Genomic DNA, 27,836 nt, shown 5'->3' with positions numbered 1-27,836 from the left:
CAGACTCCAAAAACAAGCCTGCTTCATCAATTCCGCCAATTAGCGAGATTCCCCGAAGCGAGTTGACCCAGACCCCATGCAAATTGGCCTGCCGGGATCAACCAAGCCGGAGAATCTTCGAGGACCAGGAAAGATGGATGCACCTAGGTCGTGAACTTCGGTTACGGTTCGAGGAAGGTTCACAGTTGTCGGGCAATGTCAATGTCTCCGCAGGATATCCTCGGTAACTACGAGAGACTCCGTTAGCTCTCGCGTGACAGTCGTCCACTCTTTTACTCTCTCTGTCTCTGATCGTTTGAAAGGGCCCCGTCCCCTTCTGGGATCTCCTGACCCCACCTTCTTCCCGTTGCAGTTGTCGTTTGTCGACTGGGGTCGGAGTTCATTGTGCCACAAGTGCATTCCGAGTGCCGGCGACGACCAATTGCTCGTTACGGAGGTGAAGCCAGTTGCGAATCGGTCTGTGAAAGCGTCGGTGACGTCTTCTCCCTTTCGCGGGTCTTCCTTTCCCTCGAGAGAGGACGATTTCGAAAGTCTTTTTTTCGCGAGTACAGTTGCATAACGATCACTGCAGATTTTCGGGACCGGGTCCAGTGAAAGCGAGAGCTTCGGTTCGCCTTTGGATCCATCGATCGAACGGCTGAAAAGGATTTTTCATACCGCGATCATCGCCGAAGGGACCACGTAATTCGTACGTATCAGTGTAGTTCACAATTTCGACTTCCTACGAGCTCATCGAGTCATTCCAGCTCGTTTGAAGAATCGCATCGCACCACCGGTCTGTTCAATGGTAAATTGCCTCGGACAGACGCCATTCACCGTTAATTATGTCCGCGGATCTTCATGCAAAATGTTTTACTTCATTGCTTTATATTTATCTCGATCAGTTTTGCTGCAAACACATAAAATCCGCAGTCCACCGCTCACCGAAGAAAACGTTAAGCTTTTTACTAAAAACTCGAATAGAACTTTGCGAAAGAACGGTCACGATTGAATGATATTTCTTCGGATATTTTCCAACGCGGACTCTTTCTAATCCGCCGATTTCGCCAACCCTTTGTGCAAAGATTCGCCTAATTGCGGACACTCCCTCGAGCTCCTCCCGGCGGAACGTGCGTCCCGTTCGACGTGAGAGCTTCGTCAATTAATCCCGGTGTAACTGCGTGCGATTTTTCGCGGCATTCTAATTAACGCACTCCTCGTGAGAATAGGTTAGGCGGTCTCCGGTTGCGCAAGACGATCATTAGCCTCGCGACGCATGATTTATCGCGCGAATTTTCGCGTGTCCTTCTCGCTGGCCGACGAACGGTCCCCGCGGTAACACATAATTGCTTGCGAAATTCCACGGGGATCACGTACGAAGGCAAATCGCCTTTCGTTGTTGCCGAGAGTAATTACGGATTCCTCGGCGGAAATTAGCCGGTCGTAACAATCACTATTTTCCCGAAGCCGTGAGAACAGGACGATTTTCTTTAACCGACCCGGTGCTGATTTCGTCACTCGTCACCTCGACGATGATTTTCTATGGGATCTTGCTGCTCATCGATCTGTACACCTGTTCCTCAGTGTTTCGATCCTTGGTACAATTTTTTAAGGCCTTACAATCTTTCTTAGATCCTCGAAATCACTTCTCGACTCTTCCTCGAAATTCTTTTAGGCGTATACAACTTTTGAATTCATGTTTCTCGGGCCACCAAATTTTTCTAACCCCTAGGAAACACTAAAAGTTTCTTAGATCACAAACATCGTTCCTCGTTTCTTTCCGGATCTTGTAGAATCTTCTGATCGACTTTTCCAAGACTCCGAAATTTTTGCAGACTCTTGAAATCATTATTTATTATTATTATATACGGATATTAGTAGTATATACCTTTTATACAGATGTATACAGTTTTTTTACAGTACAACTGATAAAAACAAAAAGAAACATAACAAAAAAAAAGTCTTAACCTAACATTTACATAAGAATGGACAAACGCGAAACTAAACAAATACAAGTACGATTAACAAACAGTTTTGCGTAATTTTCTTTTGAAAAAATCAATATTATTATAAAGTATGTTTGAGCTAGCAATAATGCGATTTGATGGATTTATTATCCATATGTGGATTTGGATTTCATTGTTTTAAATCCTGCTTCTGTTCTCAAAACTCGTTCAGGTACGTAGAAATTGATTTGCCTCAGGAGTGCGGGACAATCTATATTATTATTTATGAAATTAAAGATAAAGCTCTGGTCGGATACTATTCTTCGATCAGATAATGTTTCCAGGTTGACTGTGTGTTCAATATTTTTGTGTAATCATGATCAAAGATTGACATTGGGTTGTTTGTCTTATATGCAGAAAACCTGAGAAATTTTATGCTGCATTCTCTCTAGCATGATTTCATATTTAACGCTTTTCGGAGACCACGAAGAATCAGATTGAAATCACGAGAAGAGCAATAAACCTTTTTGCCAACGACCAGTTAACTCATTCGTCCTGAACGACAGTTACAAAATTACCCGGAGTCGCGAAAAAACCGAAGGAACGCGTGCGAAGAGTGATTCGCCACGCGTTCGATAATAATTTCGCCAGACTCGATCGCGTAACACACGTCGACTTTTTGCCATAGTCATCCGAGAGAAACGCGAAATGAAGTCATTCCATGGCCTGCTAACTGGTTTACGAGGCGGGCTCGAGTGTAATTGCTCGTGGATCTTGCATTCGACGGTTTTAGGATGCTGCTGGCTTCCCAGCAACTTTCCATTCAATGCAAAAAGAACGGTGCACGGTGTCTCTAATCTTCGTTCATAAACTTGCATAAACGAGATGCTGTTAGATAACTGTGATTTTATTGGTGCGCTGTACACGTAATAGCCGATCATTTAGATTTTATTCGTGACTTGTCAGAAATTCGCATTTTATTTGCCTGTCTGCAATGGGGCTGGCTAGTATTATTCATCCAAATGTACTTCTGAATCTTGAGATTCTTAAAAACAGCATTCAATTTGACACATTTTGTGTACATCATATTTTTGTTTAAAATAGAATGTCTCCCGGTTGTGCGAAACGAAGATAAAGTATTAGAAAAACGTGTCAGATCCAAGAGACCCCTGTCGATCAATCAGTAAATTCTATTAGTTAAGAGGATTTTGTAATCGTGAAAGACGTTGAATCCTCAAACGACTCCATTAAGTCAAGTTTCGCTCGAAGACGAGTCCGACAACGTAATCGAGGTGATCTAGGTGATCGAGACGCCAGCAGGATCGACGTTCTTGTAGTTTATCGGCAGATCTAGCACCGAAATAAGTGTCTTCCTATGAGAACTCGAGTATCGAGATGCTATCTTCCTCGGAATAAGTGGCATTCCTGGCTGCCGGTTCATTCACGAGACGCTTCGTGACAAGATAATGTATTGTACAGGGAGGGACGAGGACGGGTAACAGTATTTCTCACGATTCGAACAGATGCGCGGTACCCGCTCATCTCTCTGTCATTCTCCCACTCTCACCATTTCCCTCTCTTACTCTCTCGTTCTCTATCGGGTGGCTGGAAAAAATTGAAATTGAACTAGAAACCACATGTGGTCGATAGAGGCCCGTCGAACTGGGAACGGGACTGTCAGTGACAGTAGAACTGGATCAGACGGTGTTAGTGTCATCGAAAGTAGAAACGCGTCATCGGGTTGGATGTAAGTTTGCCATTGAAATCGTATTTGAAGGCGTTCGTGAAAATACATAAGACAAATAAAAATGTATTTCCTCTTATAATGATTTCAAGAAGTTCAAAATAATATAACAAATTTTATATTTGACCGGACCATTTTTGTTTTGTATGTTTAATGTTTCAAAATGTGTTGAATTTCCTCTTTGAGTAATTTCAAGAAGCTCAAAGTAATATAAAAGCATTATTCAATTCTTCTAATGTCTTCACAGTTTCATATTTGACCGGGCCATTTCTGTTGTGAATGTTTAATATCGAAAAATGTATCATATTTCCTCTTTGAGTAATTTGGAGAATTACAAAATAATATAAAAACATCATTCAATTCTTCTATGTATAATGTCCTCACAATTTTATATTTGACCGGGCCATTTTTTGTTGTGAATGTTTAATGTTTTAAAATGTATTTCCTCTTGAGTAATTTCAAGAAGCTCAAAATAATATAGCAACATCATTCAATTCTTCTAATGTCTTCACAGTTTTATATTTGACCGGGCCATTTTTGTTGTAAATGTTTAATGTTTAAAAATGTATTTTCTCTTCGAGTATAATTTCAAGAAGCTCAAAATGATATAGCAACATCATTCAATTCTTTTAATGCCTTCACAATTTTATATTTGACCGGGGCATTTTTGTTGTGAACGTTTAATGTTTAAAAATGCATTTCCTCTTTGAGTAATTTCAAGAAGCTCAAAATAATATAGCAACATCATTCAATTCTTCTAATGTCTTCACAGTTTTATATTTGACCGGGCCATTTTTGTTGTAAATGTTTAATGTTTCAAAATGTATTTTCTCTTCGAGTATAATTTCAAGAAGCTCAAAATGATATAGCAACATCATTCAATTCTTTTAATGCCTTCACAATTTTATATTTGACCGGGCCATTTTTGTTGTGAACGTTTAATGTTTAAAAATGCATTTCCTCTTTGAGTAACTTGGAGAAGTTCCAAATAATATAAAAACGTCATATTCAATACTTCTAATGTATTCACAATTTTATATTTGACCGGGCCATTTTTATCGCGAATGTTTAATGTTTAATAATGTAATCGAATCCGCAGTACATTGATAAGAAAAATGGCCAATATTCTTGTAGCATCGCGAAGGTAATGGTTTCCTCGAGGAATTTCGAAACCTGGTCGCCGCGCAGGCTTCTTCCGAGCGACCTTTCGTCGACGGCGCGTTATTTACGTCGGGTCGTATGTTTATTAGACGCGTCACCCGCGTATTGTCAAGCCAATCAGCCAATTGGAGCAAGTTAATACTTCCTGTCGCGAATGACGTCCTTTGAAAGGGACCGTTTGCTCCTTCTGCGGCAAATATCGGCGACACAATTTCCGGCCGCGCCGTCTGAACAACGAGAACCCCTCTTCCCTCGGTCTCTCTGGTATTTTCTTCATTTCGGAACTGGCTGGTGCACTCCGAGCGTTTACACAGGCTCGCGAAACTATTTCGAACTTCTAGAAGGTACCTCGAGCCCAGAAAGCATGCTTCGATCCTCCTTAAGAATGTTTCTCTACTGTATAATCCACTGTGTCATTTATACGCAACAATTTCTCTTTCTATTCATTGTATTCATTGTTCTATAAATGTTATTGTTTCTCATCCTAATGTCGATGTTAACCATAGGCCATTTTACAAATTACGTGTCAAACATATGATAACCAAGTGTAAACCATGTGGTCGCTAATGACCTTGCTGTCAAAATACGACCACGTTAAAATAAACTGTAAACAAATAAATAAGAAATCTCCTGGCCACACGCACTTTCGGTTCTAGCCGAATTATTGGCTAAACTGTGCGACGTCAAATCCTAGCCATTGGCTGCGAGCGAGTACGAAGACTACAGACCGTATCCTAGAATTTTTTATCATTTCTGCATAAAGTCGTCGAATAATTTTCATCGAAAAAAGGGTTAATGGTAAGACGCGAAAGCGTGTATTATCGCGAAACATTGTAAACGAATACTTGCGACGCTTTCTCGCAAGATCAACCACCGATCGCATGGTCGACCACTTTCTCTGGAAAACGCGCTTTTCCATCAGCCTCGGATACAACGGGTTCGACGATCGTAATATCGTGTTATCGTATTGTCTCTGGTCTCGTGTTACCGATAGTAACTAGACACTTCTGCGTACAGGGACACCCGCTGTCCAGACGGTAGCTCTGCCCGCTTCCGGCGAAAGAATAACACGCGAGACATCGACGACGACGATCGACGAGGGCGTCGTATTAACTTGCAGCGATGCCGACCTCCCTCCGGAATGTTTAGACTTGGGATGTTCTAGAACATCGCGACAGGCCTAGCTGACAGTACTGACTGCGATATTATAGTAAGTACCGCGCTACAAATCTACTAAAACCATTATTGCTTGTTGCTACATGATAATCTATTCGTGTGTAAATGTGTCCTTAATTGAAGAGTGCAAGAATGGAATAGAATTTGATTGGTTCAGATCTCTTGCTTCTTCCTTTAATTATCTGAACAGTTTGATTTAACCTGATTGATGAACACCACGCAGATTTTGCTGAGATGAGCGCCGAGAGGGTTTGGCTGCTGAGCTTCCTGCTGGTCGTGTCTTCCTTCAGGGTGCTCTCAGTTGATGTTCGATGCCCGAGGCTGCAAAAGTGAGTTAAAGAATTTTAATTCAATTACTAGTTAACCTCCCTTGCCGTATTTTAACGAGCCATACTCGTCGTGAAGATTTCGAACGAGGTCTAGCAAATATGAATGTTACGCTTTTCTATTTAACTCAAATGAAATTTGATTCGTTTTTTAAATAAATAGACTGCAGATCTTTTTGCGAAATAAAACATATTTGTATTAATTTATTCTGGAAGATGTGCTGGAGGCAAATAAAATTTTTTTTAGTAATTATCTGAGTAAACTGCAACTACTACACTGATCGGTGTCCTTAAACTTTTTTAATGTGACCTCTGCTTTGAATTGTGCGTACCCATTTTCATCGTAAATGCATGAAATCCGCAGTCTAGTAATAAATATTTAAGCATTAAAATAAATGTAACCTTATAAAGAATATATAAATTTTCTTTTCCCTTCTATATTTTTCGGGACAAAGACGTTTCAATCACTGCAACTGTAAAGAAAATGATACGGAAGGGGTGAAATCAATTCGTTATGGGGTCATTCCATGCCAAATCGACCACTTTTTGCAGGCGCCATCGTCGATTTTGTTCTAAATGAAATATGTTGTAGTCCATGTGGAATTAGGGCGGGTTTAAGTCATCATTTTGCCGGTTTCTAATTTTTCTATAAATGGCAGGCCTCTTCAACGTTTTCAATTTTTGCCCACTTCGGCGAAAACGGGCCTCGCTTACTAATTTTTTATCTCGGGAACTGTTTGTCCCATTGAGCTACAGTTTTTTTTGTTTTATTTGGGAAGGATTGGGCTATTACGAAATAATTTTTTCAATCTCGAAAATCAACTTTATAATGACGAAAAATTTAAACAAATTCTTTTTTTTTACGTTTCTTTCGATGAGGGGCCGGAATGATTTAAATTTCGAAAAAATATGGTTATATTCCTTGAAGTTTCCCTTTTAAAATGGGCCCTTGAAAAAGATGGTGGGTACGCCGGGTACTTCCGTTTCAGGTAGAGGCGAGTCGAGCGCACCGCCATTATGGTCCGTTGTCTATCTAAAAAATTCTATCATGTCTAACAAAATTCGAAACCGGTAAAATGATGACCCTCCCCCCCCCTAATTTCACATGGACTACAACATATTTTATTTAGAACAAAATCGTTGACGGTGCCTGCAAAAAGTGATCGATTTGGCATGGAATGACTCCACAATAGCGTTCTCCAGTTTCGCGGACGCGCCTTGACAATAACCCAGACATTTTATTGCATTGCGGCACGTCGACACCGTCCCGATAAGGGTATCGCGTCGGATAGTTAATTGATCGATCGTTTCAGTTACACGGTGACGCGGATGGAAAGGTACCTGGAGCCGGTCACCGTGGATACGTACACGTGGTGCCTGCAGATACCGCCCAGGTGCTTGAAGACGCGAACCGAGATGCGGGAACGGTACCAGATAAAGGTAAGCTCTCTATGTACACCGTTTCAACTTTAACCTTCCCAAAAACCTGCCATCCATTCCTCGTTTCTCGATTTCCCGACGGTCAAACAAAATCTCTTTGACTTAATTCCTCTCCGGATTGAATGCCTCAGCGTTTTTCCACTTTAATCTTGCCCGGGGAGTGTCTGAATAGCTCGGGGAAGCTCCTCCAGTCTCTGCTCGCAATCCGCGAATTTTAGACCACCGTCAACGGTTGAAAGCGCTCCGATAGCAAAGCTCTCGACTCCTTGGACAACCTTCGACTTGGAGGGAACTTTTCATTTCTTGCAACCGTTTCACCGCAAGAGTGTGCGCTCGTGAAAGAAGGGAGATGGTTACTGGAGCGGCACCTGCGCGAGAGATCTTAATTAACCGTTTGTTCTAACGTCTCGTAATTACTTCGGCCGATCTTGCGGCGAGGACGGTAATGTCGCCGCTGGAAATGCACATTATGTTTGGAAAGGCGCGATCAAATCGAGTTACAAGTTGTCCGGGAGGCTTCGGGAAAGGTTCGAGCACTGCTTGGCTTCGTGGAGCTCCGTCGAGAGCTACGAAGCCACGCCCACTCTTAGCTAGAAGTTAAAACCAGACAAATAGAAACACTTTCTAGGGCATTGAAAAGATTGAGAAAGGTTCGTCCTGCTTTATAGTGCTCTATACTCACCGCACGTACAGATTACTCAACGGGGCACAGTCGTGGCTCCATTGGGAGCCATCAAACCACGCCCACTTAATCACGAGATAGATAGAACCGTCTCCCAGGACACTGACGATATTGAAACAGGTTTATTCTGTTCTATGTCAGCGTAGATAGGTCATAGACTCATTTTGGTACGTGCAGCGTCACCCTGGTTTCTTTGAGAGCAACGAAGCCACGCCTACTCTTACCCAGAAGTTAGAATTAGACAAATAGAAACACTTTCTAGGGCTCTGACAAGATTTAGAAAGGTTCGTCTTGCTTTGTACTGCTCTATAACCACCGTAGGTACAGATTGCTGTACGAGGCACAATCGTGGCTCCATTGGGAGCCATCAAGCCACACCCACTTAATCACGAGACAGATAGAACCTTCTCCCAGGACACTGCCGAGATTGAAACAGGTTTACTCTGTTCTATATCACTGTAGATAGGTCATAGACTCATTTTGGTACGTGCAGCGTCACCCAGGTTCCTCTGGGAGCAACGAAGCCACGCCTACTCTTACCCAGAAGTTAGAATTAGACAAATAGAAACACTTTCTAGGGCTCTGACAAGATTTAGAAAGGTTCGTCTTGCTTTGTACTGCTCTATAACCACCGTAGGTACAGATTGCTGTACGAGGCACAATCGTGGCTCCATTGGGAGCCATCAAGCCACACCCACTTAATCACGAGACAGATAGAACCTTCTCCCAGGACACTGCCGAGATTGAAACAGGTTTACTCTGTTCTATATCACTGTAGATAGGTCATAGACTCATTTTGGTACGTGCAGCGTCACCCAGGTTCCTCTGGGAGCAACGAAGCCACGCCTACTCTTACCCAGAAGTTAGAATTAGACAAATAGAAACACTTTCTAGGGCTCTGACAAGATTTAGAAAGGTTCGTCTTGCTTTGTACTGCTCTATAACCACCGTAGGTACAGATTGCTGTACGAGGCACAATCGTGGCTCCATTGGGAGCCATCAAGCCACACCCACTTAATCACGAGACAGATAGAACCTTCTCCCAGGACACTGCCGAGATTGAAACAGGTTTACTCTGTTCTATATCACTGTAGATAGGTCATAGACTCATTTTGGTACGTGCAGCGTCACCCAGGTTCCTCTGGGAGCAACGAAGCCACGCCTACTCTTACCCAGAAGTTAGAATTAGACAAATAGAAACACTTTCTAGGGCTCTGACAAGATTTAGAAAGGTTCGTCTTGCTTTGTACTGCTCTATAACCACCGTAGGTACAGATTGCTGTACGAGGCACAATCGTGGCTCCATTGGGAGCCATCAAGCCACACCCACTTAATCACGAGACAGATAGAACCTTCTCCCAGGACACTGCCGAGATTGAAACAGGTTTACTCTGTTCTATATCACTGTAGATAGGTCATAGACTCATTTTGGTACGTGCAGCGTCACCCAGGTTCCTCTGGGAGCAACGAAGCCACGCCCACTTACCAAGTTACTTCGAATAAAGTACAAGATTTTTCGGACATCCTGTAGATGTCGCATCAAAACGTGGAAAATCGATGATCCTGGTAGCATGGCGAGAGGGGCCGAAGCATTGGCAATAAATTTGCCAACGACGATGTAACAGTGCCCCATACAAGCGGCAATAGAGTCAGCAGGTCTTCCGGTGTTCTGGGCTCGTCTACGAGCGGCGAGCCGAGTCCTTGTCGCTCTCACGGTCGATACGAGGGTCCCGAGCTAATTGCAGGGAAAGCGAGAGCACCTCGTGTGCGTCTCATTAAACGGCTGAAAAAAGGACGAGCGGGGACGAGTCGCCTCGTTGCCTCGGGCGGACACGGAAAATCCCGCGACACGCTTCCAAACCCTGGAATCCGAGACACTTGGTCGCAGACGCGTTTCCCGAACCGTGGAACGCTGGACACTTATTGTCACTTGGGACCGAGTAGCTTCCCCTGTACTTCCGGTTCGCGGAATTACCTCCGCGAGCAAACAGTACGTTAAAAATGCAACGGTGCAGTGCTTGTATTATTTGTATTACATCTGTGTTGACTGATACCGTGATTAACTCTGTTCCAACTTTTACCAGATTTTAACACATGTTCTAGTACACATGTTCCCTTATAAAAATGACAGGATTGATTTTAATTAGACTTTGTGCAGCTCTTATTTTGTAACATGTGCTCCACTGAATATATCTATACAATCATTTCTTGTGAAATTATTTTTATTATGTCAATAATCGTAAAATAAAAAATCTGGAACTTAGTGTTAAGCAGATTGTCAAACTCCACATTTATTCAGCTCGCCATGTATTTTCACGTTGTTTTTTAATCTATTTAATGAAAAGCCAGAAGCGATTGTTGCGAACATGTCTTTGAAAATGTACAATTGTTGATTTCTCAACCATTGGATAATTCGGTCGTCATACTGTTCGTTACCGAGTTTTTCGCGTGGGTGGACCTTGTCGGATTTACTTCTCCGAATCGCGAAGTAGCATTGTGTTAATCAGCGACGGCTCGTCGCCAGTTCTGTTCCCCGTTTAATTATTTCCTGGTCGACGGGCAGCGTCTTGTTAAAGAGCGACAGTTACACTTTCGTGCGCCACAATGTCCGTTCGGTTGTCTGCTGGGCCGACTATCATCGCGCGAAATGGAGGACACTGGACGTCGATTGCGCAACGGGATAATTAGAGGAAAGTACGAAACCGTTTCTGGTGGCCATCAATCTCGCGCGAATGATACGGTTTGCCTGTTTCCTCGCGGAAAACGGCGGCCGTCGGAATAATTAGCGAGATTAAGAAAGTTAACCCGATGGAATTCGCCTAGGCGATTCCCTCTCTCTCTCTCTCTCTCTCTCTCTTAGTGGTTGTAGAGAATGACAGAGAGGATCGTGCACCGATTGTCCGTGGGATCTGTTGCGGAAAACGCGCGGTCGATATGATGAATTTATGCGATACGCGCGAACACCGTCCGATTAATTGCCGGCCCCGGCCGAGATAGATCAATTAACCGGGAATCGAAGCGGCTGTGTTCCGATTTATCGGCCGGATCGATCGACGCCGAGACGATTCCGCTAGTTTAATGGCGAGCCAGGGATTGCGTAACCAGGCTTCGCTGATCTACGTCGAACGGGAATTGCCACCGGAAGAAAGCGTGCCTGTTGTTCGATGCAAATAAGCTCGGACGGAACCGTACTCGGCGATTGAGCTCGATTTATATACTCGAGAGAGATCGAAAAAATCGTTTCACCTATATAGAACTCTTTGTTACATGCTTCGCGGAACTTCCTGGAACTTTTAGGAAATTTTCGTGCGTGAAAAATCATTAACCGACTTCGAAAAAGAAGGATGTTACTCACTTCGATCTGTATGTGCCTTTCTCGCTTTTTCCGTTTTTTTTTTTATGTACACTAACGAGCATAACTGATTCACAACACACTTTAAATCAGAATAACTTTTTTATGAATGGACCAAACGACTTCAATTTCTAGGCTAGAAGAATTAGTTTAATAATTGATGTTTAAAAAATATTTTGGAAAAATGCATTTAGTCGGAATTGCAAAAAAAAAAAATAGTAAAAATTGATTTTGTAGAAGAATTTATGGATCTTCGTAATTGCCAGTGTCGAAAATTTTCAATTTTGCGCCGCCTCCGAAAAGATTGTATTGTATTTAAGTTCGTGTGTATATTCACATAAATTAAATGGAAATTATTTCATTCTTTTTAGTGCGTTTTTTCGGTCAGATTAATTTTTTTATATAAAATTTTTTTGTTTCATTTTGCAGCAGAAAACCGTAAACAACAGCATTGATTTACACATGTAGCCGATAAACGTTGGAAGATAATAATTCAGGATTATGAAGTGCTCTTTTTAATTAGCTCAGGTGCTTCCGGAGAAGCTAATGGAAAATCTCATGTGCGCTCTCGCTCTCTCCGGGGAAAATTGAAGAGCTGGCAGGTTTACGAAGATCGCGTCGAATTTTGCACGTGTTTACGTGCGATGATCGAGATAGCGGACCGCCGGAAGAGAAAAGAGGTCTCGCCTGAATACGCGTTTCGCAATCGACTCCCATTAACGCAATGGCGGACGGGCTCGAGTGGAAAATCGCGGCGAGAGAACGCGGCTGCGAAACGACAACGACTGCTAGAAATACCGCGAGCCACCCTTCTCAAGTATGTCGTCCCATACAATGCCCTCGAGAGCTCCAGTTCTTGCTGAATATTACAGTTTCCTGTATGGTTCTAGTTTTTGCTAGACATTGCCCACATCGCATCTGGGCTCTTGCTACACCCGATCGAGAACGATCACGAATTATATGATCCGCGTGATACAACGGAGTTGTACAATATTTTTTCCAAGTTCCGAAGCGAGACAGAGGAAAAAACACGTCTCACCGCGAAGGGTTAACACGGATCTGAACTTGCACACGTATAATCGCCATTTAATTTACACTCGATCCGAATCTCGGCGTGCAAGCGAAGGCCTAAGATACACTTACACTCCGGCATGTGTCCCAGTCCGATAGAGATCTAATTCACATCGCCTTCCCAAGTTTCGCCTGAGAGATCTCTGATCGGAAGGTCATCAAGATCCCGCGGCAGATAGCCGACTATAAAACGTCTAATGTCTAGGACAAAGAGGAGTTTCAGATGATCCCGAGATTACAGGGTACGTTGTGGAAGAGGGCGAGACCGGGTCATTAGGCCAAACGCGTCGACCATAAACACACATCGTGTCGCAAAAACCAGCAAAAGTATTCATTCGTGCATATTCAGAAATAATTTCGTTCTCTCGAGGGAAAAAATGGAAGCCAATTTTTTACCATTTAGATGAAGTTTTATGACAATTTGTTCGACGATCTCTCGTGATTTTTCAGGCAACTTAAAAATCCCATGCTCGTAGAATTTCTGCTTCTTGTTTTTACGATTTGATTAGAAATTAAATTTGCACCGCATAAAAAATGTTGGAAGAAGCGAAAAATATGGTAATCCGATGTTACATCCTCTTCTTAAACAGTACACAACTTCTTTTTTCTTGCACTGCATTTTTACCCTTGCGGTAATAAAAATGCAAATGGCGAGTGGAAATGTCCGAAATGTCAGCTGTCAAGATGTACCACGATTTTGCGATTTTGAAATAGGGTTAAGTAATAACTATACTGCGGATTTTATGCGTTTATGACAAAAATGGGCACGTACAATCTAAAGCTGTGGACCTGTTAAAAATATATAAGGACATCAATCTATTGGTTTCAGTTTAATACGATAATTGAAGGGGTGGATGGTTAGAGGCGTCAAGTTTGTTTTCTGTAAAAGAGTTTTTAACAAGCTATGTTGTCCTTTTTTTCTATTAGAGATTAACCATAACAATATATGTATATATCTGTAATTGATTTACGTTATTATCTTCATTCATCAAACAAGGACAACATACCTCGCTAATAACTCTTTTACAGAAAACAAACAATTTGTTACTTGCCACCTTTATCTATCCACCTCTTCAATTAAAAGAAGAATACAATATTTATTTGGTTCCTGTGTCCTGCAATCAATGCGAACACTTTTTATTTTGCATAAAGATCCGCCGTCTGGTAATAACAAATGGGGAAAAATGTCATCTCCACACGAAAAATGAAATTATTTTCCGAACGATCTAACAGACTGCGGATGACACAGGGAAAATTCGAGAATAATGAAAAATACAGTCGGATTAGTAGTGGTTCACGCCGATATGATCGAACAACAATGTGAGGCCATTTCTATGAGAAAGAGCCGCAGCCACGTGCACACAGGTGGTAGCATCGAACTCTCGGTCGTGTATCGCGTGTGTTGGCCAAGTCTCTCACGGCCGGGAGCGGGCTTAATATTTATTGCGTAGGAACATCACGCCGCGTAATGCGGAGCAAACGGTTTTGCGCAACGATCGCACTGCGCTGAGGCGAGCTGCGCGGAAAAGGACTTTCGATCGAGGCGCGCGGGAATTTTCCTCGCCATGAAAAATTCGTAAAGGGGGTTCCGCTCGGCTCGGGCGGATTTCGACACGCGTTGCAACAAACCGCCCCACGTATCGATCACTCTGGACGCGCGCCTCCGCTTCGAAACCACGTTGCGCACGAGCAGGATGCAACTGATAACGTAATAACTGCATCGCGACCGAGGATCGACGGCCAAAGGACGGTCGATGTTTGTCGTCGATCGCTGAACGAACTGGCAGAATGATTGGCAGATTCACTGTTGCAATAGTCCTTCGCGAAAGAGGCTCGAGCGTGTTTGAGGCGGTTCGAAAATAATTTTCCTAGAAGATTATCTCCACTGCGACTCCGTAAGCAATGGTACAGTCTTCGAAAACAGAAAATGAAACCTATTTGTCGTATTTGAAATGGTGTGAGGATGTTTGACGCGGTTCGAAAACGATTTTCCTAGAAGATAATCTGCATTGCGACTCCGTAAGCAATGGTACAGTCTTCGAAAACAGAAAATGAAACCTATTTGTCGTATTTGAAATGGTGTGAGGATGTTTGAGGCGGTTCGAAAACGATTTTCCTAGAAGATTATGTCCACTGCGACTCCGTAAGCAATGGTACAGCCTTGGAAATCAGAGAATGAAACCTATTTGTCGAATTTAGAATGGTGTGAGGATGTTTGAGGCGTTTCGAAAACGATTTTCCTAGAAGATTATTGTCAACTGCGACTCCGTAAGTAATGGTACAGCCTTCGAAAACAGGAAATGAATCCTATGTGTCTCATTTAAAATAGTATGAGGATGTTTGTGAAGCAAAAGTAAGCCTGCTTAAATTTCGGACTCTGTCCGACAAAATAAGTACAGGATCGTTTGATTTAGCTTGGAGCCAATTGAATCTGCAATCGTGAACGTTTGCATAATGGTATCTGACTTCACCCAGTTTATGGCTGGAACTGTGAAAGGCTACCACCAATGTCTGTGATTAAAATTGTATGAGAAAGTTTGAAACTGGTATTTCTATAAAATTGTGTCGATCTACGCTTCTCGACGTTTTCAGAACCAGCATACTCGTTGCTACATAGAAAATCGAGGAAGTTTGAACCGGTTTGGAGCCAGTTCTTCTGTAATCTTACTAGCGGGAGATTTGCAATCCATACGGGAGCAATAGCTCGTCCCTACTGGTTACAAACAGCTCATTAGAGAGCACTATCGTAAATGTCTGTGAGAATTGGCTATGTTAATTTATCGAGAGAATGATTAGTCACAGTATCGATTTCTAATGCGGTAATTTTATCGTACATAAACATAACTCAAATGCCACTCGATTCGTGAATCAAACTCCCATGATACACGATTAATAACAGGTTACATCGTTGCACCATTCATCAGTAGTTCAAAAACGAATGAACTATTACATTCTATAATTTGTAATTGAAGCAGAAAATTGTTATATCGCATAGAGATCCGCAGTGTGGTGGTAGCGAACGTGTCGATAGTCGATGGTTGAGCTGCGTTGAAAACGGAAGCCTAGTCAGTTCGATAAAAATCGCGGAATCGCGTCGATTACGTTTGCCCGAACTGTTGCGCCGCGCCGTTTGTATAATAATGCGCGGTGATGGCGAAAACTGTATCGACGATAGAGTACAACAATGGGTGCATTAGCGAGACAATGGGGGCGGACCTTGAACGCATTACGAGGCGGAGTTATGATTGCTCGACGCTTGTAAACGGCACCGCGAGGTCCTACGTGGAAAAACGCGGCGGGAGCTGCTGGAATTTTTCGAAAGTGCCCGGGATTCCATGGAAAATGGAACGATCCACGTCCCTGGCGCATGACGTGAAAACGCGACGTTAGAGAGGAGCAATATGGCGCCCCTCGTTCGACGTCTCGAGGTCGGACCGATGTTTTCTACGTTAGAAAACCCCGGAATTGCACAACTTTTAGGCGGTTACGTGTTCGCGAGCAATCGATACCCCGAACCGACTATAGACCCGGCTTTACGAGCACCGTAGAAAGATAGTTAAGGGGCAATTATGCGATCAGCCACCGAAAAACGAGACAGGTGTTGCGCAAATCGTTGCCGTTCCCGTTGTCGCTACGGCCGAGTAACTATGGTCATGATCGCTCTCTGTCGTCGTTCATAATCATAGTGATTCCGCGCTTTAATTGATTCCCGACGCGAACGGAACTCGACCAACGTGTTATGAAACCCCTACCATGGTATACGTAATTAATGAAAGAGCATCGGCTGAATTATAAGGAACGGGTTTCGTCAGATCAAGATCGACTTAATCGGATTTCCAATAAATATTTACAAGATTCCCGAGTATTAAATCTTCGCTCGCGGAAACTCTCCGGCTAGCTTTCCCTTCACATAATTTTCGCACCGTTGTTCGAGTTGTGCGAAAAATTCCAAAAAACTGCAAGCAGTCACCAAGAAGTTCTTCATATTCTTCAAGATAGTTGTACATTGATCTCCTCCAACGTTTCTCGCTGTAACATTGGTGAAAATGATTATTATCGCCTGAAAAAATTTGGCTATATTCTTCAAACGTTGCTTAACAAACCTGCCAAGTTTGAAATTGCGATCCCCAACACCATTCTTGAAAGAAATTCGCAAAGATCGCCCCACGGGATCGAAGATTCAGCTAATGTCTTTATTCGCGATCTCGCGGAAACAGCCGGGGAAAAAATAGGTTTCCCGCCAATTAGCGGCTGGTTTCTCCTCGTATAAATTGGGAACGCGACCCGACAGGGAAACTCGATCCCGAACTCGCCGCGGATCGGAGGAAACGGTTCGAGAAAGACGGAAACAGGTGGTGCCGGGATTACGTCGATCGGCTACGTGACCGAATGATCTACGAGCGGGAATATTTCGCGTTTCCAGGGCATAGATTAAATCGCCATCTATTCGGAATCGTTACGGTGGAATGCATGGCTCGAGAAATAGAGCTGGCTCGATGTCGTAAGCTCCGCGTATGATATCGTTAATTGACACGCGGACGATTCGGCCGGTTTCGTGCGTGGATTTTCGCGGAATTTTTCTCGCGCCGCTCGTTGACAGACGGTGAAAGGAACAATTTCGGAACGATAAAGAGTTCGGCGTTAATGATTTATACCGCCGGGAGAAATCAGTTTTGATGCCGAGCGCGGCTGCTCCAGTTGTCCGCGTCGCCTCGGTAGCTGATGCGATTAATCCGCGAGCCGTTTGCTTGCGCAACGAGCTCCTCCGTCGCTGCACCGGGAAATACCCGTTGCAACATTGTGCTGGAGACGTTATCGAGTGTGTTGATCCATTTTACAGGCTTCGCAGATGGCTGTACATTGCTTACAATCTTCGTACGCTGGTCTCTTTCGCGGAAGCGACGCCGAAAGTGACTCTTTTGCTTCTCAGATCAGTCTCTGGAGACAATTTCAAGTGTGTCGATCTACTTCCTCTGAGATCTGTGCATTGCTGACAGTTTTTGTATGTTGACCTTTTCCTCGTCGCTGCACCGAAAAATACCCATTGCAACATGTATAATGGTACAGCCTTCAAAAACAGAAAATGAAACCAATTTGTCGAATTTAAAATGGTGTGAGGATGTTTGAGGCGGTTCGAAAACGATTTTCCTAGGAGATTACGCCCACTGCGGCTCTGTAAGCAATGGTACAGCCTTCGAAAACATAAAATGAAACCCATTTGTCGAATTTAAAATGGTGCGAGGATGTTTGACGTGGTTCGAGAACGATTTTCCTAGGAGATTATGCCCACTGCGGCTTCGTAAGCAATGGTACAGCCTTCAAAAACAGAAAATTAAACCTATTTGTCGAATTTAAAATGGTGTGAGGATGTTTGAGGCGGTTCGAAAACGATTTTCCTAGGAGATTATGCCCACTGCGGCTTCGTAAGCAATGGTACAGCCTTAAAAAACAGAAAATTAAACCTATTTGTCGAATTTAAAATGGTGTGAGGATGTTTGAGGCGGTTCGAAAACGATTTTCCTAGGAGATTATGCCCACTGCGGCTTCGTAAGCAATGGTACAGCCTTCAAAAACAGAAAATTAAACCTATTTGTCGAATTTAAAATGGTGTGAGGATGTTTGAGGCGGTTCGAAAACGATTTTCCTAGGAGATGATGCCCACTGCGGCTTCGTAAGCAATGGTACAGCCTTCAAAAACAGAAAATTAAACCTATTTGTCGAATTTAAAATGGTGTGAGGATGTTTGAGGCGGTTCGAAAACGATTTTCCTAGGAGATTATGCCCACTGCGGCTCTGTAAGCAATCAGTACAGCCTTCGGAAACAGAAAATGGGAGCTATCAGTCTTTGGAGACAATTTCGAGCGCGGCGATCTACTTTCTCTTCCTCTGAGATGTGTGCATGACTGACAATTTTTGTATGTTGACATTTTACATCGTCGCTGCACCGAAAAATACCCATGCAACATTATGTTAGACACGGTTTTGATTACGTTGATCGACTCATCAAGCTCCAGATATCAGCGGAAGACTGACAATTTTTTCTTTTCCGGAAGCAACGTACAGCTCTGTCCACACAGAAGCAACAAAAAATAGCTCGATGTCGATCAGCGTGGACATAGTGAAAGAAAATGGCCGATTTCCTTATCCGAATCCGAAGATCGTAGCTGGCGCAGTGAATTTGCGTTCGTTCGATCGGAGCCCGTTCAACGTTTATCCGGTTTTAGACAGTGTCCCCTGAATTATTACCTCGTTCGAGGCGCCATAAGCAGGATTATGGTCCTGATTCGGGTACGTGATCCTGAACTTGCGTGTACAGTAGCTCCACCGCGAACGTGTTTGCTATGGTGATCGATTAATCGGATGCTCAAGCTTGCGAACTAACTTGCTAACAGTTACGCTCGGTTTAGGGCTTTGGTTTATGTATAAAGAGCTCCCGCGGTGCAATATACCAGGGAGCCACTTAACGCTCCTCCGGAAACAGTCCTTCACCTCATTACTCCGGATTTAGTGTTGTCTCGGATCTTATCTACGGATTTGCGGATATCATAAATGATTAGCGGACTGGTGGAATTGTGGGAGACACTTTGCCTCCCGAATTATGTCATTTCTATTTGAGACCGATATCTTTGTTTGACGCAATTCGCGTTGCTTGCATAGCGCGCACTGCGAAACATAAACAATTTGTAGTAATCGGGGAGTAAACAAGAAATAGATCACGCGAAGTAGATTCTAATTTCTTTTAGAAATACGAGTATGTTTAAGGTGTGTTTTCCTTTGCGCGTCTGGACGCAGCGTTTTGTTATCCATACTCTATTCGCTGTAGCTCGCTTTTCTGTGCCTCTGGACGCACAAGTTTGCGCTCCCATGATGCGATTTGGTATGTCTTCCCTTGTTTTTCACTTGCGATGAAAAGCGAAAGAGCATCGCCCAAACTCAAACACGAGCGTCGATCGATTTACGATATGTGTTCGGCGCACACGTTTGCGTTTCTATTTTCGCTTCGAGACCTCTGAATGTTGCACCAGACCCAAACCAGAGCTTGGGAAAATAGTATTTTAAACAGTAGTATCTGTACACACACACACAACTTTGAAAATAAAATATTTTATTTGATGCAGTAATTTTTGAAAATAAAATAATTTGTTCGAGGCAGTAATTTTTGAAAATAGTATTTTATTTGAAGAATATTGAAAATATTTGTATTTTGTCTTTTTATCTTCAATTTCAATTTTAAGTATTATTGCTGAAAATAATGGTTCGAATTGATTTATGAGTGTAAATCGTTTCTTAACGACAGGATAGACTGTATGTTTATGCGGTTTCTTAGAGTATTATAACAATGCAAAAAGTAAAGTATTGTATTTCGTGTTTCAGGTAGTTTAAAATAGACATATTTTATTTTCCGGATCAAATTGTTGAAATAGAAATATTTTATTGTCACGTTCGGATTATTCAAATAGAAATATATTATCTTCGAAATTGTGTGTGTCTGATTTAAAATATCATTTTCTTTCAGCAAAATAAACTCTAAAATATTAAATAGCATTTGAAACATGCATTTAAGAAAATATCACTATCATATACGTATATCTCGGTTTCAAATCTTTATTTAAAAAGATTATGAAATTTTTTTAAAAATAGAATAAGAAAATTAAAAAAATTAGCGGCAAATATCAGATAATTTTCTTATAGCGATATGACGTCATACCGGTATTTCGATTTCTATGAGAGTTACGAAGGTACAACCGAAAATACCGGTATAATACCAGTAGGTGTCCCTGGTTCTGATGAAGTATGACGAATGGAGTACAAATGGCTCTGGGATAACAAAACGCTGCGTCCAGACGCGCAAAGAAAAACGCACCTTTAGTTCAACAGTGAAGCTTTACTGGTCTGATAGATATTCTTACTAGAATGTCGTTTTAATTAATTCATTATTGACGAGCCGAGAGATTCTGCTGAACAAACCCACCAAAATTGGAATCACAAACCAGAGCATCTTAGTTTTAAAAAATTCCCGAAATCGCCGGAAGATCGAAGCGTACGGCGATTTCGAAAAGATTGATTTAGTTTATTCAGTGGACGATGGGATCGAAAAGATCGAGTTCGGCGAGTGGATTTAGCGTGCAGGATCGCGATCGAAGATTAGGAGCGAGAAAAAGGAGGCGGAATCGTTCCGCTCAGACTCGCGTGTAAAACGATCGAGGCAGAATCGGAGCGGCTGCGATCTACGGAGGAAGTGAGAGCGCGGATGGAAGGAGTGGGCGGGTTGGTTTATGGACGCGGACTTAGCTTTTCTCGCGCGTATCCACTTACGCCGGATTACGAACGGAACGGTTACACGTTTGCACGTGCCTCCACTCGCTTTCGTTTCGCGAGGGCGCGCTCCCATTCCCGTTCCCCCGTTTCCGTTTGACGATCCGTTTCGTCCGAGGAAAGTGGGATCCGGTCCAAACGGTCCTCGGCAGCTCGGCTTTGCCAAAACCAACGCCGTCCGCCACGGCCTACTTTTTCTCCCCTAATCATTTCCTTAACTACCGGCTCGTTTGGACGCCCGACGGCGACCCGTTGGTTTATCGAATTCGAGTTTTGCGACTCCATTTGGATCGAGCGGACAGCCTCGCCTCGATTTAACACCCTGCGACCGGCTAAATCGCTGAAACGGTGTCCTTATCGTCGATGGACCACTTGGAATAGACTCCGCTCTTTAAACAAACCCCTCCTCTTTTTTAGACATAGATATTTCAACAAAGTTTGAGAATTTTCTTATAGGAAGACTTTCTGCTGCATGTACCAATTTTTGCATGCGAAAATATTAGAAAATGCCGGAGCTGTTTAGCTCACGAGCGAGTTGAAATTCATGCGTTTACGATTTTGCTTGGAATGATGCTCTTTTTGCAGACAGAAAACAGGACGAGGACCGTGAACGAGTGCTGCGAGGGTTACCAATTGCAGATCTCACCGAACGGCGGGGACAAGACCGAGTGCCGACCGTTTTGCGAAAACTGTTTCTTCGGTGTCTGCGTCTCGCCGAGGAACTGTCAGTGCTATCCTGGCTTCAGAGGAGAGAACTGCGGTGAGTCTCTGTCCCCTTAATTCGTCCTAGTGGCCTCTGGTAAATTCGTTCGTTGCTTCAGAGGGGTCTTAAAGAAATTTTCGCGTAGTCGAGCTGTTTCACGGGTCGCTGGCCGAGGATCCACGGCCTCGCTGTACAAAATCGAGAGATAAACGACCGATCGGTCTCGTTTCCGGGAGCTTCACGGAGTTTGAAGCGCGCGAGGCGCGAAACGCTTCGCCAGGCCGGATACATTTCACGCTCGATGGAACAGACCGACCTTCCACGATCGCGAGAACGCGTGCGGCCGGCAATTTTCGCGCGAACGATCGTCGTGATTCTGAAATCAGCGTTCTCCGCCATAAAACAGAACCCGGATCCTCGTACGGAAGCTCTGCTGCTTTCGCTTTAGGTGTCGCGGTTGCCAGATATCGCCTCGAAAAAGCTGCTTCGTCTCCGATCTTTTAAAGACTCTAATTCGAAGTGGGATCAAACCCGTCTTTTACGTCCAGACCTATTTACAGTTAGGAACAAAACTGGTCACACACACTTTAAATCGGAATAACTTTTTCGTGAGTGGACCAAACGACTGCAATTTCTCTGTGAGGCTAGAAGAATTAGTTTAGTAAAAAAATGCATCTGGTCGAAATTTTGTAAAACTTTTTTAGCTGGGCCTATAGCGAAAATTTAGAAGACGTGTTTGTTAGGATAAATTATATACGCTCTGAAAATTTCATTGCAATTGGTTAATTGGTTTACGAGCTATAAACAATCAAAAGTGGTAAAAAATCAGAAAACCTTGAAAAATTGCAATTTTCATCACTTTTAATCGTTTATAACTCGTAATATAATTTGTACAAGTTGACCGAACACATCTTTTAAATTTTCGTTATTGGCCCAGCTAAAAAAAGTCGTAAAAATCAATTTTTACTATCACAATTCCAACCAAGTGCATTTTTTCAACATATTTTTTAGGCGTCACTTACTAAACTAATTCTTCTAGCCGTACAGAGAAATTGAAGTCGTTTGGTCCATTCATACAAAAGTTATTCTGATTTAAAGTGTGTGTAATCAGCGTTGCTCCCAACTGTAGGACCGAAGGAAAAGCCAGGAAAATGTTCTAAAAAAATGTTCCCCCCGTTGTCGCGTGCCAGAGAGGAAATAAACCTTCTTCGAAGCGTACATTTCGTTGCGAAATTCCACGTGTTTGTTCTGTTGACAGTGTGCGGGGAGGGCACGTGGGGCCCGGAGTGCAAAGAGAAATGCAACTGCGCCGAGGGCGCGTCCTGCGATCCCGTAAACGGAAATTGTAGTAGATGCCCGGCAGGATTACGTGGACGAAGGTAAGATCGCATCTCTGATGCATAGATTTGCCCATAGCGAGAAAAAGATGGCGTCTGGCGCGGTATTGCTCAACGGCAATGACCAGCTCCTCGCGATCATCGGCCCCGTTTTAACAGATCCATAAAATCTCAGCGAAGAAACCACCTCGAGAGAATTGCGCAACGTAAGGATTCCGGCTATTTATAGAAACCGAGAAAAAACAGCGCTTCCTGTCCGCGTTACCAGAGGATAGAGGCCTTCGACTTCCTCGGATTGCGTAAACGCACCTGTGTCGATTGAACCGGCTCGCCTAATAAGCGCGGCTCGATCATCTCGATCAGACCTGTTCGCACGCGTAACCGCGTGTTTACCTTCCAGGTGCAACGAGTCCTGTGCGGAAGGCCGTTGGGGAGCGAATTGTGCATTTCCGTGCGACTGCGGCGACAACAGGTGCGACGCCGAGACCGGCGTGTGCGTCGTGTCCAGGGCGCATCCCGAAGAAACCGTGGAGCCTGCCAATATCACGCTTCCAGGTGATCGAGAGGAATCCACGTCGCCTACCGAAACCACCGAGACGATTGAAACGGCGACGGAAGGTAAAAAAGACCAAAGTCAAATATTGACTCGCCTGGTGCAACTGTTGATCCTGTTCAATATTAGTTCTGCCGGAAAGTTGTCTTTAAAACTCCCGTTTACACTCTCCGGAGCCACGAGTGCGCGTGAGAAACAAATCTTGCGTCATTCCGTTCCTTTCTGCTGGACAAGTAATCATTTTGTGTACTGCGGATCTTTATGCGAAATAAATATTTCGGAATTTAGCCTTGGACGAGGCCTCCGTCGCGACGGATCATCTCCCGAAAATAACGAGCCCGGAGACGACCCCGGATCAGCCGAAAACTACGACACAGACGACCGCTGACGGTAGCTCGAGCACCGACAGGCCTGTGATCGTCCTAGTCTCGGTCCCGGAAGGACGGAGGAACCTGGGGAAGGACAAGTTCGCGATGAAGAACCCGTTTCTCGGGCACCGGGATGTCGAAGAGAACCATTTGCACGAGATGCCACCTCTGAAATCGGATTACGTGAAGAATATTCACAAAGGTAACCATGGAAACCGAGTTGAGTGCGAGGAAAATGGGAATAAGAGCGAGTTCAGTGCGTCCTCATCCACCTTTGATCTTCTCCAAAACAAAAGCAGAACTGCAACTTCGAGTATCCTCAGTCTAGGGTGGACCTTATTTTTCGACCATGAAAATTTTTTGGCCCCGTATCCCAGAATCGTGACAAATGTTGAGAAAATGCAAGTAAACAATTTAATGATTTCGGCGCCACAGGTTCGATCATTTTGTTGTTTGCATCTGAAACATTGCTGTCATCTGTAAGACCATTATCAATAATCACACACACCCCTCTATTGTTCACTTCTAACAGATTGTTAAATTTTTGAATACCTTGTTTTTTGTATTCCTTAAACAATTTTAAATGTTTTTTGCTTTCAAACTTGTAGAATGCAAATTATGTGTGTCTTTAATAGCAATGTTCAGTAATTTTGTCATGTATCTATTTCGTAAATTTAACAATTTATTATGAGTGAACATAGAGGTACATAGAAGTGGTTTACTTAACAAAATCTCTGAACTGAATGAAGAAATTCAGTTCTTGATTCCTCCAACATGTATTTGAAAGATTCTACAAGTTTGAAAGATTCACAATTCCGATCAAATGCATTTTTTCAACATATTTTTTAGACGTCATCTACTAAACTAATTCTTCTAGCCTTACAGAGAAATTGAAGTCGTTTGGTCCATTCATAAAAAAGTTATTCTGATTTAAAGTGTGTGTGATCAGTTATGCTCGTTAGTGTAGTGAAAGAGGTCTCGCATTTTCTCGAAAACCTGTCGAAATCAATTTATTTTTCTCAGACATGATGCACCTGCCTTCGATTCCCTTGGACATCGCCCTGATCGTGGTAGCCTCGATCATCTCACTGGGCTTGACCTCAGTAGCAGTCGTGATGGTGCTGCACATGCGATCGAAGCTGCTCGAGTCAGCCAGAGTCTCGATCTACGAGGTCGAGAAGACGAAGGGCCAAGACAACACCGGCACCATAGACAAGAGGAGTCCTTCCCTCGTGAACACATTGCCCCGTGAGTATCATCACGTTCGAGAATCCCGCTTCACCGCTGGTCTCGGTGAAATCCGACCGTCCTTGACCCCGATCTCATCCTTGTAATCCTATCGCGGCCATCTTGAACCGTTCCGAGGCGTGGATTACTGGCCGGCGGATTAGATCGTTTCTCTCGTGCCGTTTCTCCCTTCTCCGAGCTTTTCCGCTGCAATCCTATTTAAAATATTGCTCGGGGATATTTCCTCGCCCCCGAGATTTTTCGAAATCCTTCCGCTTCGAATTTCAGGCTCTCCTGTTAGAGAGATCCCGGCGTTCTTCACGTCCACCCCCGAGGCTGGCGCTATACTCACGATCCCCGGCATCGATCCCGCCAGCAATTATGCGAATGGCGCTGCCACCATTGGCCTTCGAATATCCGGCACTCTGCGTGGTAAGTTGCCCGTTCGATCGCTGGATCTTGTTGCGAGTGTTCGCATGAATTTTCCTCGGCTTCGACTCCTTGCGGAGTGGCTGAGGTTAGACAGAAATGTTCGACAATGTGTACCGAGATTTTTGTCTTGTTTAAATTGCGAATGGACCTGCGATAGAATGGAGAACATTATTGTTGTCTGTCTTCTCCATATTTGCATAAACAGCCACAATCTATCCATCGGCGCACTGTGAGCTATTTGGCCGATCTAGCTGGCCAAAAGTCGATTTACATAAGATTATGTAGACGTAAATGATAGGTTTTAAAGTGATGTTTTACCCGATTTAAAAGCATTTATTATTATCTTAGGGCTATCTAATGTTAAAATATTTACACGGAAGTAAATATGGTGCATTACGCAGCAACTGCGAAATGCCAATGTAAATACAAAATTGACGTATGCTGAGAACTACTTGTGTGGTCAGGAGGAGTAATCCAATGAAGAAAAAGAAGAAATTCGAAGCAAATTTTGCCATTTGAAGTCGGAAGTAAAGTATAGATGGACGCCAGCATCTCGGAAAGAAGAGATTTTCTAAAAAAAAAATCGCAGTTGGCTTGACAAAACTTTTGAACTGCCACGCGTTGTAGTGAGACCGGGTCGGCCATCGAAGCAGTCGTTCGATCAATTGAGCGAAAGAAGCAAAAGAAGAAAGACTGAAAAACGAAGTGAAAAAGGCACAGAACGTCTTATTTTTGCCACAAAAATGAAATTTCGAGCTGAGGGGATGCGAGATGCTTCCACCATATTGAGAGAAGTGACTCGTACTCCGAAGCGAGCAACTAAATATAAAAGAGCATTCGCAAATAATGGTCAAAAAGATCGCAAATTAACGCCATTACAGGCATTATGTATGTTTGTCGAAGCAGATTTATCCCAACAGCAATACGATATTATTAGAAAAACGAACAAGAAGTTTTTCCTTGCTATAGTGTACTGCAGCGAGTGAAAATGGAATAATTTAAGTCGTATTATATTAATATTAGTTGTATTATTAGTTATTATATTATATTATATATAATATTATATATATTATAAATGTTATATTATCTATTATATTAATATGGGTGTATCATATGTTATATTATATTATATCATAATATATTATATGGTGAAATATTTATATTATATTGTTTATATTATATAGTAATTCGCGCATATTGCCAAATTAGTCAAAAATAATACTTTCAATAAAAATTGTTAATTATTTGTTTATAATTATTCTTTTAAACGCGTTAAGCAAAAAAGATAATTTTGGTCAGCTTGATTGATTAATTACCTCACAGTGCGGAGTCCTCGTTTCGCAAGGCTGCCGTAAATGGCTTGTACGAAACAGAAAAATCGCTGAAATCGATAAAATTCTTTTGTCTAGATTTCCTGCAGGACGACCACTACGACCGTCCGCCGTCGACACAGATCCGTCTGCAAACGTTCGGCTGTGAGACGACCCCGGAGCACATCTACGACGAGATTCCTCTGCAATCGAGCCCGATGTGTCCGCGCAAGAGCGTGACCGGGGTACCGATCGATCGAGGATCGACACGGGCCGGCCGAGCCGCGGGATCCAGCGATCTAGCTCAATTAATCCGTTAAGAAAGCAGCCGGCGGCGGCTTCGCGTTTTTTCCAGGGCCGGTCGGTTTCACGGAAGAGAGGTCGCCGAGAAAACTGTCGCGCCAGAGGCGTTCGCGTGCCATTGTTCGAGTCACGATCTCACGTGCGATTCCGGAGGCGGATGTGAGAGAGCCAGGCTCCGCTCCACTCCGCTAGGCTCGTCTACGGACCGAGAAAAATCCGACCGGACTGGTTTACGACCTTACGCGGGACTCGTCCAGTGTGCAAGGCTGAACGTGACTGCGATCGATCCTTCTGTCGCTTGTCCACGTGACCGTAGATCCTGTCAGAGCGCCTCGCTGCTCGCGATTGCCCCCTCGGGCGATGATTCGGGGCAAGTAATCCCGGAGAAAGTAGTCAAGCAGATCAGAGTC

General features: G+C 43.5%; 1 protein-coding gene across 2 annotated transcripts; it reads left to right on the top strand.

The window, feature by feature from the left end:
* The first annotated feature begins 367 nt into the window (after nucleotides 1-367).
* LOC143216420 (uncharacterized) lies at nucleotides 368-27,444 on the top strand. Of its 2 annotated transcripts, none has more exons than XM_076439440.1 (11): nucleotides 368-688; nucleotides 5,848-6,040; nucleotides 6,230-6,335; nucleotides 7,646-7,772; nucleotides 21,779-21,953; nucleotides 23,155-23,275; nucleotides 23,634-23,851; nucleotides 24,075-24,356; nucleotides 25,178-25,402; nucleotides 25,670-25,813; nucleotides 27,223-27,444. In XM_076439440.1, exons 3-11 carry the CDS (start codon nucleotides 6,241-6,243, stop codon nucleotides 27,441-27,443), a joined length of 1,608 nt encoding a protein of 535 aa, XP_076295555.1. In that variant the 5' UTR covers nucleotides 368-688; nucleotides 5,848-6,040; nucleotides 6,230-6,240; the 3' UTR covers nucleotide 27,444. The 2 variants fall into 2 exon arrangements, with proteins under 2 accessions (XP_076295555.1, XP_076295557.1); XM_076439442.1 differs by lacking the exon at nucleotides 368-688 and adding an exon at nucleotides 750-3,672.
* Nucleotides 27,445-27,836: the final 392 nt, after the last annotated feature.

This window comes from Lasioglossum baleicum, chromosome 15, assembly GCF_051020765.1.
Source record: "Lasioglossum baleicum chromosome 15, iyLasBale1, whole genome shotgun sequence".
Lineage (NCBI taxonomy): Eukaryota > Metazoa > Arthropoda > Insecta > Hymenoptera > Halictidae > Lasioglossum > Lasioglossum baleicum.
This window is presented reverse-complemented; position numbering and strand designations above follow the sequence as displayed.